At 39.0% G+C, this 17,725-nt stretch overlaps 1 protein-coding gene across 1 annotated transcript in view; it reads left to right on the top strand.

The window, feature by feature from the left end:
• Positions 1 to 17,725, top strand: part of MTBP (MDM2 binding protein) — a gene marked incomplete at both ends in the record, with an annotated part of 35,739 nt that overhangs the window by 11,707 nt on the left and 6,307 nt on the right. The window contains 8 exons of the mRNA XM_082014634.1: positions 4,330 to 4,503; positions 5,656 to 5,769; positions 7,111 to 7,275; positions 7,616 to 7,709; positions 9,174 to 9,329; positions 11,984 to 12,079; positions 15,417 to 15,683; positions 16,921 to 17,167. Of these exons, the coding sequence (XP_081870760.1) occupies positions 4,330 to 4,503; positions 5,656 to 5,769; positions 7,111 to 7,275; positions 7,616 to 7,709; positions 9,174 to 9,329; positions 11,984 to 12,079; positions 15,417 to 15,683; positions 16,921 to 17,167 (1,313 nt within the window). The remainder of the gene's footprint in view (positions 1 to 4,329; positions 4,504 to 5,655; positions 5,770 to 7,110; positions 7,276 to 7,615; positions 7,710 to 9,173; positions 9,330 to 11,983; positions 12,080 to 15,416; positions 15,684 to 16,920; positions 17,168 to 17,725) is intronic.

The raw sequence follows: 17,725 nt of genomic DNA, 5'->3' as shown, positions 1-17,725 counted from the left end.
GTATTAACTGTAATGTGATTAGTAAAACGCAGTAGGTTATTAGGCCTCTTGAGTAAAATTTAGAATAGGAAGAGAAACATGGCCATTTAAGTTGAAAACTATTTTTTAGTGGCTACCACTAATTGACTATATTAAGGATTTGCAAACAATTATCTCTTCAGTCTGTGGTAAGGTGTAATTCTTTGAACTGTTAGTTCTCAAATAGAAATTAAGATTAAAATGAGAAATAAAAGCTTTCCCATGAGGAATGAGCTTTGAGATGCCAAGATAAACTGGAAAGGGAAAATACTTCGAATTATCAAGTGAATGGGGAACAGGACAATAGTGAAGTCTTTTTTCACTATTGAAAAAAGGGGAGAGGGGATAAACCAGGCTCACTAGAGTTGAGCCTAGGGCGTGCCAGAGTTGAAATCGATAGCCCAGCTCAGGTGCATCTACACCAATGCACGCAACATGGGCACCAAGCAGGAGGAGCTGGAAGCCATTGTGCAGCGCGACAGCTATGACGTAGTTGCCATCACAGAAACATGGTGGGATGCTTCTCATGACTGGAGTGCTGCAATGGATGGCAATAAGCTCTTCTGGAGGGATAGGCAAGGAAGGAGAGGTGGTGGGGTGGCTCTGTATGGGAGGGAGTGTTTTGACTGTATAGAAATGAATGATTGTGAAGACCAAGTCGAGTGCTTATGGGTAAGGATGAGGGGGAAGGCCAGTGAGGCACATATCTTGCTGGGAGTCTGTTACAGACCACCGAACCAGGATGAAGAGACTGATGAGACTTTCTATAAGCGACTGGCAGAAGTTTCGCATTCACTGGCCCTTGTTCTTGTGGGGGACTTCAATCTACCGGACATGTGCTGGGAGTATAACACAGCAGAGAGGAAACAATCTGGGAGGTTCCTGGAGTGTGTGGAGGATAACTTCCTGACACAGCTGGTGAGTGAGCCCACCAGGGGAGGTGCCTTGCTGGACCTGCTGTTTACAAACAGAGAAGGACTGGTGAGAGATGTGGTGGTCGGAGGCCATCTTGGGCTTAGCGACCACGACATGATAGAATTCTCAGTTGTGAGGGAAGTAAGGAGAGGGGTCAGCAAAACTGCTACCATGGACTTCCGGAGGGCAGACTTTGGCCTGTTCAGGTCACTGGTTGAGAGAGTCCCTGGGGAGACAGTCCTGAAGGACAAAGGGGTCCAGGAAGGCTGGACAGCCTTCAAGAAGGAAATCTTAAAGGCGCAGGAGCAGGCGGTCCCCATGTGCCGTAAGAAGAGCTGGCGGGGAAGGCGACCGGCCTGGCTGAACAGGGAGATTTTGCTGGGACTCAGGGAAAAGAGGAGAGTTTATCACCTCTGGAAGAAGGGGCAGGCAACTCACGAAGAGTACAAGGATCTCGTTAGGTCAAGCAGGGACAAAATTAGAAAGGCAAAAGCCCAGCTAGAGCTCAGTCTGGCTACAGTCGTAAAGGATAATAAAAAATGTTTTTACAAATATATTAACAACAAGAAGAGAGGCAAGGAGAATCTCCATCCCCTACTGGATATGGCGGGGAACATTGTCTCCAAGGGTGAGGACAAGACTGAAGTACTGAATGCCTTCTTTGCCTCAGTCTTTAATAGCCAGTCCAGGTATGCAAAGGGTATTCGGCCCCCTGAGCTGGAAGATGGGGATGGAGAGCACAATATACTCCTCATAATCCAGGAGGAAGCAGTTAAGGACATGTTAAACCACCTGGACACCCACAAGTCTATGGGGCCTGATGGGATCCACCTGATAGTACTGAGAGAGCTGGTGGAGGAGCTTGCCAAGCCACTCTCCATCATTCATCAGCAGTCGTGGTTAACAGGGAAGTCCCAGAAGACTGGAGGCTTGCCAATGTGATGCCCGTCTACAAGAAAGGCCGGAAGGAGGATCCTGGGAACTACAGGCCTGTCAGCCTGACCTCTGTACCAGGGAAGATTATGAAGTGGTTGGTCTTGAGAGTGCTCACAGGGCATCTGCAGGACAACCAAGGGATCAGGCCCAGCCAGCATGGGTTCATGAAAGGCATGTCCTGCTTGACTAACCTGATCTTCTATGGCCAGGTGACCTGCCTAGTGGATGAGGGAAAGGCTGTAGATGTTGTCTACCTGGACTTTAGTAAAGCCTTTGACAGTGTCTCCCACAGCATTCTCCTGGAGAAACTGGTGGCTCATGGCTTAGACAGGTTTACTCTTGGGTGGGTGAGGAACTGGCTGGATGGCCGAGCCCAGAGAGTTGTGGTGAATAGCATTAAATCCGCCTGGCAGCCGGTCACAAGCGGTGTTCCCCAGGGCTCGGTTCTGGGGCCGGTCTTGTTCAATATCTTTATTGATGATCTGAATGAGGGGATCGAGTGCTCCCTCAGTAAGTTTGCAGATGACACCAAGCTGGGTGGAAGTGTTGATCTGCTGGAGGGTAGGAGGGCTCTGCAGAGGGATCTGGACAGGCTGGATTGATGGGCAGAGGTCAACTGTATGAGGTTTAATAAGGCCAAGTGCCGGGTCCTGCACTTGGGCCACAACAACCGCATGCAATGCTACAGGCTTGGGAGAGAGCTGGAGAGCTGCCCGGCGGAAAAGGACCTGGGGGTGCTGGTTGACAGCCGGCTGAATATGAGCTGGCAGTGTGCCCAGGTGGCCAAGAAGGCCAACAGTGTCCTGGCCTGTATCAGAACTAGTGTGGCCAGCAGAAGTAGGGAAGTGATTGTGCCCCTGTACTCGGCACTGGTGAGGCCGCAGCTTGAATACTGTGTTTAGTTTTGGGCCCCTCCCTACAAGAAGGATGTTGAGGTGCTGGAGCGTGTCCAGAGAAGGGCAACGAAGCTGGTGAGGGGGCTGGAGCACAAGTCTTAGAAGGAGCAGCTGAGGGAACTGGGGTTGTTCAGTCTGGAGAAGAGGAGGCTGAGGGGAGACCTTATTGCTTTCTACAACTACCTGAAAGGGGGTTGTGGCGAGGTGGGTGTTGGCCTCTTCTCCCAAGTAACCAGCAATAGGACAAGAGGAAATGGCCTCAAGTTGCGCCAGGAGAGGTTTAGATTGGATATTAGGAAAAATTTCTTCACTGAGAGGGTGGTCAGGCATTGGAACAGGCTGCCCAGGGAGGTGGTGGAGTCGCCATCTCTGGAAGTGTTCAAAAAACGTGTGGATGTGGCACTTCAGGACATGGTTTAGGGAACATGGTGGCGCTGGATTAATGGTTGGACTTGATGATCTTGAAGGTCCTTTCCAACCTAGTGATTCTGTGAAAGCACATCTGGAATCTTTTTTTCCCTTGTTCTTTTCTTCTTTCCCTGGATTTATATATTGAAGTAGTAGTATTTCCCCTCTCTTCCCTTCCTCCTCCAATGTAAACTTTTCAAGAAACACTGGAATACTTCATGTTTAAAACTTACAAAATTTAAAATACTAAAAAATGTTAAGCTCTTAAGTTATTTATTGAGACAGTACTACAAATATCTTATGGAATTAAGTGTCTTCACCTTTAAAACTCAATACATCAAGAAGTATTTATTCTCCCAATTTCTACGTCTACCAGGGTGCTATAAAATATTTTTTTGTGTAAAAAAGATAACAGACCCATCCTTTCCATGTTACTATCAAGTCTTACATTAATTTATTTTCAAAACTGAATACTGTATGCCTGTGATTAAAAATAGAATGTGTTTATCTCTCACCCAGACTATGCACAAGTGTAAAGCAGTGAGTGAAACTCTTGTTAATGAATAATGCAGCTTCCTTGGGAAGAGTGTGTACAGTATTTCCTCTTTCTTTTATGGATACATGTTCTTCCAGTGAACATTTACCATTATTTCAATCCACATATGCAAAAATGCCGGTTATTACGTAGAAGAACAGACCCTTCTCTAATCGTTATGTATGTAGCACACTGCCTAACTCTTCATTGTTTCATGGTAGAAGTGTAACTTTGCCAGTTAAAGCACTGCCTTTTACCAAGACCAATTAAAGATCATCTCTTAGTTGGTGGTTAGAGTTGCTAGATGTACTTTGTAGCCTGCTTTGGAAAGCTGGCCCTCACTGCAATCAGAGTTCGGTGCTGGTAACATGCTAACTTTAAGCAATAAGCATAGTCCAACTCATCTTTGCTGCTGTAGCTCATTTATTTTGCTTGCTCTTCAGTTGGTAGCTTTTTAAGGGGCAAATATCAGCTGTAGTTAGAGTGTGTCCTAAGAACATGTTAGTAAGATTTCTCACAGAACAGCAGAGAGCAAGTGAAAGAATTTGACGGTGAATTATAGCTTGTTTTAAAGCTGCTTTCCTGAGGCTGTGTCACAGTTGTGTCCTGATGTTTTTTAAGTTCCAGAAATTGAACTGAAAGGAGAATCTTGCCGATATTATTTCTTGCTACAAGGCAATGGCTCTGGAGGATGTAAAGCAACCTTGATTCATTCAGCCAGCCAGATCAATGGTGCGGCCACTCTTGCTGCAGTAAATGGAAAACTAAAGACAAAAGCAGAAGAAACAGAGTCAAGTAAGAGTTATTACTTACTTATTTAGGAGTATGTGAATGCAGGCAAATGCTACTAAAATTTATGTGCTCCTTTTATTCATTCCAGTCTGTGTTAAAAGGGAGACAAAAAGGAGGAACATTACATTTTGATTAATACCTCTATTCTTTCAGCAATATTTTTTCAGATTGATAAAAATATAGTAAGAGCTTATTTATTCACACAAATTACTACTACTATATTTTTAAAATCAAGTACATAAAGTTGTAGTTGGTCATTTCTCATAACTGGGATTAGTTGTAAATGTTTGAATGTACAGGGCTGTCCAGGTGATATTAATGCAAATCAAATTTGAAAGACTTAAACTTTTAAAAAGTATGTAGTGTTGGTATAAAGACTGACCAGCCCATACCTAAAATCTAGGCAATTATCTGTTGACAAGCCTATTTCACTGATGATTTAAAATAAAAAACACAAGGCCAGCGGGCAGGCTGATTTTCATGATTATATCTTCAGTTACGTGGCAAATGTCCATATTCCTGCAGAGTGGTTAGGATATGAGTTAGCAGATTATTAGCTCCACTAGGTAAGAGCATGTATATAGACATTTATCTTAGAGTAGTTGTCCTGTTACAACTACACGTACTAGATAACTATGCTAATTCGTGTATTTGCTCTCAGTAACGCGCCAAAGAAAGAGCACAGCGACCTGCATGCTCTTATTTCCTTGTTATCAAAATAAATCCGTGTGTGATATGACTAACTGCTTACCATTTGTCCTAATTAAAATCCCATTAGTAGGGTGTCAGAAGGCTGAAAGTCCTTGACTGTGTGCTGGGAGAAAACTTTTCTTCCCTGGTATCAAACTTAGGATCTTTTTACCTTCTTTGAATGTCAGTCATGTTAATTGTGTTGTCATTATATTGGTTTTGTAGAGAAATTCAGAAATGCTAGTCAGTCATCTATGCCAGGTTATCCCCCCGGTGTCTTAATTCCATTGTAATTAATTTCCTAATTTGTTTTTTATAATTAGCTATATTTGAAAGTCTGTCTGTTTCCTTTGAATTTGAAATTTGTATGTGCTGTGTTTATGTCTTCTTTTAAGAAGTAATTACCTGGTGTCTCCAAAGTCCTGTGAGAGAATCTTAATAATAGATTTCTCCTAATCTGTACAGGCTATCATATTGCTGACTTTATCAAGTCTCTGCCGCATTTTTGTGGAGACGAGATTGTACAGAGAGAAAAGAAACTCTCTCGTCTTCAGGTGTTTGCCTTGAAGGAATATTTCGGTAAGTAATGGGAACAGAACTGGTAGTTCTCAAACTAGCATTTAAAAGGTCTTTATTTCTGACTGAATGTGATGGCTTACAGGTGAGTTGATAACTGAAGAAAAAAGTAGAGCTTTAAAAAGAAACTTCTTGTAGTACATCCATGCCTGTATGTCAGATAATGACTTAAATATTGAGGAAAAGAGAATGATGAACTTAAAATACAGTTGGTGGGTGTTTGTTACACTAATACTCTGAACATTTGAGCATAGTTTTGGAATAATTCTGTGGTAATTAACTTTTTCTCTGCTCTGTTTTTTTTAATGCTTTTTTCACCCCAAAAAACTTTACTGCTGCATGTGCCTTCTACAAAAATAAGAATTCTGGTTTATGGTTTTCAGAATTTTTTTTTTTTTTTTCCCTTCTTGCAAAAGTCTTAAACAGCAGAGGAGAAGTATGCATTGGATATTTGTTACATTTATCATGATACATCATTCATAATAATAACTGAAAGGTCATCCTCTGTAGATTTTCATGACTTTGCAGAGAAGTACATTTGACTGTCCTGATTTTTTCTAATTCCACTGCTAAAAGAGACACAATTAAAACAAGAAATACTTCTCAGAGATTGGCTAGATTATTGAAAAGCGCATACTATGAAGATAATTTAAGTGTATTATCATTAACAGAACAGCTTAAGGAAATTAAGATTTCTGCTAACAGTCTTGTCTTCCATTCCCCAACCCCATCAACTTGCAGTCATCCTCAGATCCCTGTCTACTTTAACCCTGAGCTTAGGGCTGCCTTAGAGCTGCTGTTTTAGTTTGTTTTGAGTAGGTACCCATCTCCATTAGGATGAAGACTGAATAGGAACTGTTGGGATATGCTGGTCATCCTAAATCTTATCAGAACTACCTGACCCTTGATATTCTGACCAAAGAGACCAGAACAGACTATCAGTTGTATTGGAGCCACACTCCTGCAACAGTGGTAAAAATAGGTGGGTAAGAGGCTCTGTAGACTAGAGCTTTTCATGTTTAGGCTCAGCAAGTCCTGCTGTTGGTCGCCTGGATAATGTTTGAATCAGAAATGCACATATGCAGAAATTAAAGGTTTGTAGAAAGTGATTCATATGTGATTTCAGCTATTCTCACTGCTAAGGTTTTTTCACTTGCTGATGCAATAAACCACCCATGCCCCATGCCTTGCTTAAGGATACAATAGTAAGTGTCAAGTTAACTTACTTGAGTTACTGTTTTGGGGTGGGGATTTTTTTGTTCAGTTGGTTTTTAGCAGGCTCCAGTTATTCTTTGTTACTTAGCAGGTGCAGTAGCTTCTCTTTCTTTCTCTTTCCTTTTATAGAGAGAAAGGAATTGACTGAGCAGCCTCCAGTTATTTCTACTGATGAGTTCAAAAACTTGTTAGAACTTACAAGAGAATGTATTTTGGACCGGTGCAACACTAGTTTTCCTAAGCCTGTTGTACAGAAGGTTGCTAGTAAAACTAGGTCATGCACTGTGACTTCTGGTAAGTCGTTATTTAGAAAATACACTGCTATTCTCTTTTAATGTATTTTCATACCTGTTTTCAGTTTTTTACTAAAAGAGGGAGAGTCTTTTCCCAAAAGAGGGGGAAAAATAGAAGGAAAAATAGCTTTCCTTTCCGTGACAAAAATTATACAGAAAACATTTCTGACCACAGCATGAGGCAGACTTTCCTTATAATTATACTTTTTTTTTTAGAGAGAGATTTTAAAAGGGCTGTGTGTATATATATGTATATAAAAGGAGATATATACATATATATTTCTTGAAAGAACAAGATTCTTTACTTCTAGTAAGGATTTTCTACCATATATTTCTTGCAGAATCTGATTTAATGGAGCCAAATCCATTGGAGTGGCCAGAAAGACATGTTCTTCAGAATTTGGAAAACTTTGAAAAAAACAAACAAAAAATGAGGTAATGGTTAAATACTGGAGATTTTCTTTGTAGTGGCCAATGAACATCACTCTAGAGGAACTGTGTATGTTGATAGCCATTTTGTAAACTGTTTTCAAATATATTAATAGTCTTTCAGCAGAAACATGGCTTAAGGCTAGAACTAAGTTTCTGTCATTTCCAAAGGTGTATTTTCTTGGTATTCAAAGTAGAATTGCTTTGATTTTTATTAACAAAACACAGTTGAAAGCTAGCTAAAAGTAACATAGTTCCAAAACTAAATTAATAAAAGGGCACTCCTAGAAAATAGTAGCTGTAGTAGAAAAACATATAAAAGCTTTTTTCTCCCAGCATGCTCTGGGGCATAAATAATAAAGATAATACAGCAGTTTTTGTCAGCATGTACGATGTGTTTCTAATCTCCTCATATTTCCTAAATAGTCAGGACTTGCTATCGGGTCTCATGTAATTTTAAAGTAGAAGATCCAATTGGTTTTACGTTTGAAATTTATGTTTGGTTTTGTTTTTCCTTCAGTGCTGTTTGAAACCTATAGACCTTTGTGTCACTTAATACAGCCTGTTGATTTCAGTTTAGCTCTCACTTTTATATAAGACTTCATGATCTTTGGGTCTTAACATTTTTGCTGACAGACCTTTAGAGCCAGATGTCCAACTGCCCTTTCCTTAGTTACTTCCATCCCATTTCTGTCTTTCAAATGCCATAGTTGGCCATGGCCTAGATTGGAGTTTGGCACGTCAGAAATTCTCACATTAGATGTGATACTTTCTCATGGTGGTGGTTGTTGTTACTGTTGTTGTTGTTATTATTATTATTGGCTTCTGTTTCTCTAACAGGTAAAGTTCTTCCTTCTAATTAATAGCTTTTTCTAATAGCTAGTTCTAATAGCTTTTGAAAAGCTTCCTGAAAGACCTTTCTGTTTCATAGTCAGTTAATGTTTATTTCATTGTATTCTGAACTGGTTATCTTCTGCTTATCCTGAATCGGTGTACAGCATGTTGCTTTACAGTAGAAAAGAGAGAACTTTGCTATACTTGATTGAGGACACTAAGAAAAAATAAACTGGAGGGTTGCATGCAGTAGTGGCTTTATGGTTCACTTGCTACATATTATATGTGTCTTTTTTTTTTTTTTTAAACGTGAATTAATTTTTTATCTTACAGGTCCATAAACAGAAAAAAAAGGATGAATAATGTTCTTTCCATGTTGTATTTCATAACTAAGCTATAAAATCTTGAAGAAATTACTTTCTTCAGTAGGATGGTAGAGAATTTGTGTCAAATATACTTTATTGTGAACATTTGTGTAGATGTTCTCAAGGAGCAACCTTGTTCATTTTATGTTTGGAAATAAGTTTAATTGCTCCAGACTAGCAGTGTTTTTTTAAAAATTGTTTTTTAATACAACAAGATTACTACTTTGAAAAGAAGAAAAATTTCTTAGGGTTTTTTTTTTCCTTTTTTCAGAGTTTCTATGTTTGCACATTCGTCAGAGCAGTTGCTGGGGCACAAAGATAGCCAACGGGAGTCATTGACATTGCTTGATGCTAAAGAATTACTGAAATATTTCACACCAGAAGGGCTACCAGTTGGTGATCTTCAGCCACTACAAATTCCCAAACGGTATGAATCCAGCATAATGCAACCACTGAAGACCACGCTTAGAACTGATGTAGGGGAATGTGAATAACGACCAAATGAGAGTCTCAGAATGGCCTAGCCGGATTTGAGTTTGTAACTTGCAACATCCTTGCATCACATGCCTGCCAGTGAAATCAACTGCTGAGGTCCTCCAGTTGGTCTTGCTATTTAGTTCTTTCAGAATTTGAAGTGGCTGGAGATGATGATGTTAGTCCTATGTATTTAAATAACGGAATAATCATCTGATGCGCAGAAGTGTGCCAATAGACCTTTGCCATGGCTATGCTACAAGCTGCCACCACCATATGTGTCCATTTCCAAAAGAGTGTTTCTAGCAAAGCAGAAGTTACTTTGGCAGAACTTTAATTTTATTGGTGTAATTTCTTTCATTCAGTGGAGGGGAGATTAGGTAGCAAGACAATTAAAGTGTAAAAAGTGCAATAGCTGAGGCCATTTAACTGTGTTTGTCTCACATCATGCTGGCCCAGCATTTCTATCAATATTATTATGTGGTAAAGTGCTTCTTAAAGGAAGCTTGTCTACTCTGACTTCTTTGCAAGTATTCACCCTTAGCGTGTCTGCTGGTAAGTGTTAGTGTATGAACCACTGCTTTTTCAGCAGGAAGGTTGATACAAGGAGTTAATGGAGTAATTTTCAGGATCTGAACACCTGCTAGAGTAAGGCCAACCTATACAAGAATCAGAGAGTGTAGAAGCAGAGCCTGTACTATTTGTGCAGTGTTTCGTAGACTGCTAGGTAAGCAAGACAATCTTTGCAGTCACTAGAGTTATATTTGTTGACCTTTTTAATGTTGAATAATAGAATTTATAATGGAATTACTAGATACAGCCCTCAATCCTTTTTTAAACTTCATTATATGTAATAAATTGGGAGGATTTGTGAGATGGAAAGGTTCTGTAGGATTTTGGAGACTTTGGTAAAATATTAAAGTTTTGAAACTACCTTAAAAATGTCTGAGCGGAGAATTCAAGCAGGTTAGAAAATATGCAGTGAAGATTGAGAGTCTCGTACAGAGTTGTTAGTTAATGATGATGGTGGTGATCCTAATCCAGATGATTTAGGATTTTCGCTATAATGTAAAATATTTTCATTCCAGTTAATTGTGTGGGAAAGGAGTGAATAAACTGTTCACTAAAAAGTGTTTTCTTAATCCCAGGTTTTTTCAAAAGCCTCCAGAGAAGCTTTATAGCATAGAATGATTGTCTTGCATGATTTGCTTTGAGCTATAGCTGAGCGAGGTCTGAATTCAAGGGGATTTGCCCCAGTTTGCTTTGATTTCTGATAATTATTATGAGAAGGTATGATGATGAACCTTTACGTTGTAGTACGTTACTGTACTGTGAGTGTCTCTCATAATACTTACAGATCTTGGATATCTAAGGGAAGTATAAAGCCAAAATCAAGATACTGGATAACAAAGCAGACTTAATATTTTTACTTGAAGGCTACAAGGTCTGCCAATGACTTATACTGTATGTATGTATTCCTCTTCGTCTGAAAAGAAACCAGAAAGCCTATGAAAATTCCTAGCTAGGTCGTTGTCTGGGAGATGGCGAACCATTCCCTTTCTGACATACCAGGTTGCTGTTTCTGTTGTGTCCAGCTCTGTACTTCGAGCTGCTCACCCCCGCTAGCAGGTGCTCTGACTAGATTCTCTGGAATATTCCAGAAGCTTTGCACAGTAGATGTTCAAGCACAGTGACTACGGACCCAAAGATTTTCCTGACTAACAGAAAGAAAAAAGAGATTTTATGAGACTGGTGAATTAAAGGAGTTTTCACTTGTTTCTGTGTTTGAGCTTAAACAGAGGTTTGATAGATTCGATTTTTGGCTGACAGTCTTTCTAAATTACCACTGGCTAGATCAGTATAACATCTTTCCTGGATGTTTTTCCCAGATAATTTTTCTGGTGGTAATGACGCAGAGACAGCCTATGTGAGTAAAACTTGAAGCAATGTGTAAGTTTCACATCCTGCTACATCTTGCCTTCATCTCTTCCCTTCTGTAGACATAATTGGGATGTGACTTTACAGGATATGCTAGGATTTGGCAGCAAGCTCTTTCTGTCTGTCTTGCTATGGCTTATTCTGTTGAAATATTTTCAAATACATTCATATGATGTAGTTGCAGAGAGTTACTAGCTGGAATTCAAATATCACAGGAGACAAGAAGTTATGAAGCCTGGGAAAGGTGACTGTTAGGTGAGGCAACAACACGAAACTAAAGGGAGGGAATTCACTGATTATAGCACTGGACTGAGAAACGGAAGGTTGGTTCCGGGTTCCTCTCAGTTCATTCTACTACTCAGGTTCCCCATTGTGAAATGGGGTTATAGTTGTCTGGTTTTATTGATAAATTGTTTGGAGTAGCGATCCCTAAACTGGTTGAAATGTCCAAGATCTTCTGTAATAGTAATAGCTCAGTAGGTATTAGTTGAACTTAAATTCTTGCTTCAATAAAGATTTAATTTTCCATTGATGCTGTACTCCAGGGACCTAGGTACAAGACATGCTGTTTTGGTCTTCCTATGTCAAGGCATTTGTTTCTGACTTCTGGAATGATACCTTATCCTGACTGTAACTAGTTAAAATAGACCTGTATTTTTTTCCTTTCAGTGAAAACGCATTCCTTTTGACACCAGAGCTTACTCCTCGGAAACTCAGACATTTGCCTTTTGACAAAGCAGCTGGATGCCATTATCATGGACTGGAGTAAGTTTCCTGGCTGCTTTTCCCAAAATTATTTTTCAGCTTCCAGTCAAGGTATAATTAGAAACATGTCAAGTAACATGAACATTAATTATGGAAAACTTTATGTATCCTTTTCTTTTGTTGGAACAACTTTGCACATGCCACCTCTCCCTTTCTTACCTTTATTTTATTCACTGGTTTAAATTTCAACACTCCTGCCTTGATGGTAATGTAAAAACATCTAGGGTTTTTTTTTCCTAAGTTGTACTGCTGTAGCTATTCTCAGTGCCCCTGAATATTTTAATTCAGAACTGGAAGTGGCAAGGAGAAGAGGGTCCACATAATCAAGTCCTTGGAGCAGTGCATGAGTGAACTATATGCGTAGTTTCTACTTTGATATTAAATTGTAGGCACCTTCAGACTAACAGTGACAAGGTTTGAGACCTGCTGTGAAGCTACCTGTATGTTCAGGGAACCTGAAAACACCACCAGCAGGCAAGTGTTAGTGGTAAGAATCTTCGAAAGGATCGATATGGTTAGGACTGTAATTTAGACCCAGACAGTCAGCGTTAGTTTTGTCAAAGCTTCAGATGGACAAACATCATATAATTTAGCTGTATAAAAATTGTTTAGAAAAATATAAATATTGTCCTTGAGAAGGAAAAAGACATACACAAATGCTAGAGTAGATAATTCGGCATAATTCTTCCGTGTAGACAGACTCTTAATGCAGCATACATTAAGAAATGCAGTGGATACCAAGTGGAGGCAGTTTGGTCTTCATGCAAATTTATGCTGCTTCCTAAAGTCACATTTTCAGATTATGAGAATGTGACTAATGATACTGCTGGTATGTTTTTCCTGTCAACTGCACAAATAGCTTGGTTAAGCCTATGTTTAATACCTGGTAATTCTAGCCACATTCTCTAGGGAAGTGAAGCAGTCATTCTGTCTCTTCAGCTGTTTGTTTTTTTTTTTTTTTGAAGTGGTAACTCATGAGGCTGTTAGCCTTTTTAGATTTGCAATAAAAGATACAGAAGTGACTGGGTAAATAGGAGAAATGCAGGTTTGTCCTCCCATGCCGTTGTCTGTTGGTATGTGGTAGCTTGCTCCCTGACCTACCTGACCTCAGTATGGAGCGTGCATGGGGATTCAAATTAGGCACAGCACAGCTTGTGCTGCTGCTTCTTACAGCAAAATACGACAGGTAGAGACCACAGGGAGGCCTGGGTGTTGTGGAGAACAGGGAGACCCTGGCATATTAACGTTAGAAGGAGAATGTGCTAGCAAAAAGTGGGGGAAGCAGTAGAAGCAAGATGGTAGAAACTAGTGTGAAAGGGAGGAACCTACAGCTGTACGACCAGAATATATTGTAGCAAGAGTATCATACAGTCTTTTGGAGCTGATGTGTTTTGTACCTTGCAGTCGTGATCACAGTTTCCATCTGCATAGCTGCTGTATTTATGTTTGGAAGTAAAGTCTTGTCAACAAAACCAGGAGTAGCAATTACGATTAAATCAAATTTCTGGTGTAATGAACCTGTGCCAAACACTTGAATCCTGTGTTGCAAAGAGAAAGTAATTGCTGTTAAAGCAGAGTGAGTAAAATGGTAATTTACCTTCTAAAGATAAAAACATTTTTATCTATACAGGGGATGTGATTACTCAGGGGACTGAGAATATAAATAAGGAAAATTAAATACCTTGAAATTTGTAAGTTAAGAGAATTTACTCTTATCAGATAATGAATTTATTTCTAGTCGAAAGTCTTACTCAGCCATAGAAATGGATTCACCGGTCTGTTATTAGAAAAGTGAATTTTTCCCTGAATATGAAAATACTCTGAAGAAAGTGGAAAAATCAGATCTAGCAGTTTAATGTGACTCCATGGTAAGAGATAAAAGTAAAGAATATGTCTAGAGTTCCTAAGAGTAGAAAACATTGCTAAGTAGTTTGGAGAGTGGGCTGAGAGATAGCTCACATTGTTCAGACTGCCTGTTAAGAAAAGGATGGAATAATATTGGGTAATACTGTTGTCTTTCCCTGCAGTAGAGGTAATGTAAATTACTGGGTAATGAAACATTGGTCTCTTGCAAGGAATCTTGGAAATCCTTTACACAAGGGGAAAGTTAGTTAAGATGTATTTTGTATTGTTGTAATCCCATGAGTATGTTTCACTGAGTTAGCACTGTTCATTCTTTCAGCTCCACCGTATTTAATACAGTTTCTTCCTTTGATTTGGTTAATGAAACAACTTATTCTTTGTAATCAACAGGAAGCTGGGAAGCTTGTGCTTGTTCAGTGACACTTTTGTATTTTTAGCATTTAAAAAATGTGAATCTCTCATATAGCAGTGCGTATCTTGGACAAAGCTAAAGGTTGCATTTCCAAAGAGTGCAGTTAGCAAAGAATCGATACTAAATAGCATTTAAAGCACTTACCATACCCAGTCTTCCTCATACTTACACTGACACTTACACATTCTCACAGCAACCTAGTTTTTGTCACAACGTGGATTTTCCTAAAATTATGTCAGTGTCGTTGCATTTTGGGATTCCGGAAGTACTCGTAACTTGCAAATCAAATACATTGTACTTTGGGATCTTCAGGCATTTCCTGTGTGATTCTCTTATGGCATATGCACTGAAGGTTTCTTGGGTTGGTTGGTTTGGTTGGGTTTTTTTGACTAGGAATGTTGCATTCTCCCAGGAAGAAACAGAGGCGTATTGTATGATCATATTACCATATTAGAATGTATCATTTTGTATATAATAACCTGATATTTTTCTGAGTCTCAAAGTTTTGGTGGATGCTTGCAAGGTCTGAAGATGCTGTATCCATTATGGTGTGCTGGCTTCATCATGTATTTGAGTTCAGAGCTAACCTCATCACTGTTACTGAGTGTCACACTGGTTAGCATGTTAACAGCAGTAACATCTTTTAAGTATGGACTGAATATGAAAAACAGTAAAATCTAAAATAGAGAGACTGGTGGTACAAAGGTAACACAGAGCTAACTATAAGGAGCAAAAAATCCATTGTCAGCATCCTAATCTGTCATTTATTGTTCAAGGAAAAAATTCTGCTAATGTCAATGGAAATTTTATTTGTAAGACCACAGGGTAAAGGCTTACAAATAGTATGTGATTCAGCTTCTTCATCTGAGTTAGACTTAAATATAGCTAAATCCATCAGGCGTGTGTTAATTTACTGGGCTGTTTTAAGATATTTTTCAGACAATACACCAGTCCAAACAAAAAAATTTTGGAGATAGTCAAAAGCAAGCTGTTCTGTTTTTTTTCTGATTGCAATAAAGCAGAGACTTTCTCTCACAAATTTCTCACTAAATTCAATTGTAGATATTGTCTGGATAACAGAAGAGCCTTAGAGAGAGATTTGGGATATGCTGAACTTCAAACTCGTCTTATTCGCTATGAAACTCAGACTACTTGCACCAAAGAGTGCTGCCCTGTACCAGTGGTCTTGAGCCCTCTCCCATCTCCTGCAGTCTTGTCAGAGCCTGGAAGTGTCCCTGATGGAGAGTCTTTACAAAGTGAATTCAAAACAGAGGCATTGAGGCTAACACGCAGATCAAAAGACTTGGATTGCTTTTATCCCAAGAAAAGGTAATGCACTGAATAAAATAAATCTTTAGTATGAAATATTTCAGTAGTCTCCTGTGAAATGCATCTTTTCTTTCATCTCAAAATGTTTTAGTGAAGCTATCTAGACAAATGTTCTAGTTGTTGAATCCTTTTCTGTAGGTTCTTTTTTTTTTTCTCAAGTGTGACATCTTATTGATAGCATTAGATTAATCAAAACCATGCAGCACAGGCACCTTTTTATTTAAGAGATTTGCGGTTGTGTATCGCAAAGTCTCAAGTGCCTTTGAAAAGATGGCAGCCTCGTCTAGGACTGAAACTGTCTGTGCTGTTGCAGTACAAATAAACTACTGAAGGTTTAGAAAGCCAAGCACTGTACAAACAGAATAATTTAATTCCTAATCCAAAGAACTGCTGCTCTAAGGTGACCTACCAAAACTGCAACTTATTGTCAGCTCTTTTCTGGAAGTCTAGTTTTCAAGACTCCCCTTTGTACCTTGTCCTCACTCTGAAGATGCAAACTCTGCATCAATAAAAAATAACCACTATGTAACACTACTTCTGGATTCACTTTTTACTCTAATACTTCACTTCTTCCTTCTTTCCAGTCCTAACTTGCAATCTGATTGCAGTAAGCCTTTAACAGAAGTATGTTTTTAGGAATATCCATATCTTTTGCAGCTTACTGAATATTTAGAAAAGAAGATGCAGTTGTACTTTGCGCTTCATAAATTGGAGTTTCAGAATTAGTAACACTCTTGGAGTTGAAGGATCAAGCATTACAGTGTTCCAGTAGGACTCTAACGCCCAACTTCCTGTAGTTAAGGATGAGTTGTGACATTCCTGTATGGCTAAAAAAAAATAGATAGTTTCGAAAAGTTTTGTCTTATCATGAAACTGGAAGCCAGTGAACTCGCCTCCTCCTAGCTATCTAGATGAAGGGGCCATTGCAAACCTACCCATTCTTCCAAAGATTTTTCTCTTCTTTGTTCTCTCATTTCTTCAGCTCATTTCTAGACTTCTTTTAATCAGAGGTGCAATGGATCTACATATCGGAGACCAAATCAGTCAGTAAACTGTTCTTCTATTACAAAAAAGTTGCATGATTGAACCTGTCTGCTGTTTTCAAATGCATTTTACAAGAATGTACAGTACTTAACACCCTAGTAACACCTATAGCAGAAACAAAGGCACTGAAAGAGTCGGTATAAAATCTAAAAGTTCTTTTTATCATCTTTTTCTTTTTTCCCATTCTTTCCAGGCTAACCAAATCTGAGAGTACAGATTCTCTCCTCTCTCAGGCAAGCGGAAGTAGCGGGAGTCACAATACAGTTGCTGTAACAAGGAGGTGCTCTGAAAGATCAGTTTCTTTAGCTTCGATGCCATTGAAACAGCCTGGTCAACCCCACAAAGTAACCAGTAAGGTTGGCTCAGCAAATCACATAAGTACAACCGAATATAGGACTTCAAAGCCAGCTAAGGAATCGAGATCTCAGAAACATACAAGGGTAAAGGTTTATGTTGTTTGTGTCATGAAAAAGCATCTGCTTAACTTCTTTCCATGAGACTTGATTTTTTTTTTTAATTATTTTTTGACTCAAAGTGAACTGTCTTCATCTCTATTTCTTATTATTTAATTCCGTTCTGTTCACTTGTGTAAGTGAAGCCTGAAGGCACTAGGCAGAGTGCTGCAGAAGCAAGGAGTGAAAAAGTATGTAACAAGTATTATATCATGCTCAGGGAATTAAGACTGAGACACATAACAACTAGGAATAAAAAAGGTGGGAATGGATATCAATGAGTAGGAGTTATGGCATGTAGAAAATTAAAATAAAACCTAAAGGCACCAAAGAAATATCTGTGCTGAAAGGGTCAAAGTCATTGTGGAATAACAGCCTATTCTGAAAATAAAAAGATATTCCAATAGTTGTACAAGTCTGTTAACTGAGATAACATCTAAATACTTTAATGCAATAATCTTTAATAGCTGTATATATTAGGAATGCCACTTTTAAAATACAGCACACAAAACTGTTTCTGACTTGGCGATACTAATTTTAAATTAA

The sequence above is a fragment of the Phaethon aethereus genome (genome assembly GCF_964289735.1).
Source record: "Phaethon aethereus genome assembly, chromosome: 2".
NCBI classification, from domain to species: Eukaryota; Metazoa; Chordata; class Aves; order Phaethontiformes; family Phaethontidae; genus Phaethon; species Phaethon aethereus.
Note: the sequence above shows the minus strand (reverse complement) of the source record. Positions and strands in the feature narration are given on the sequence as shown.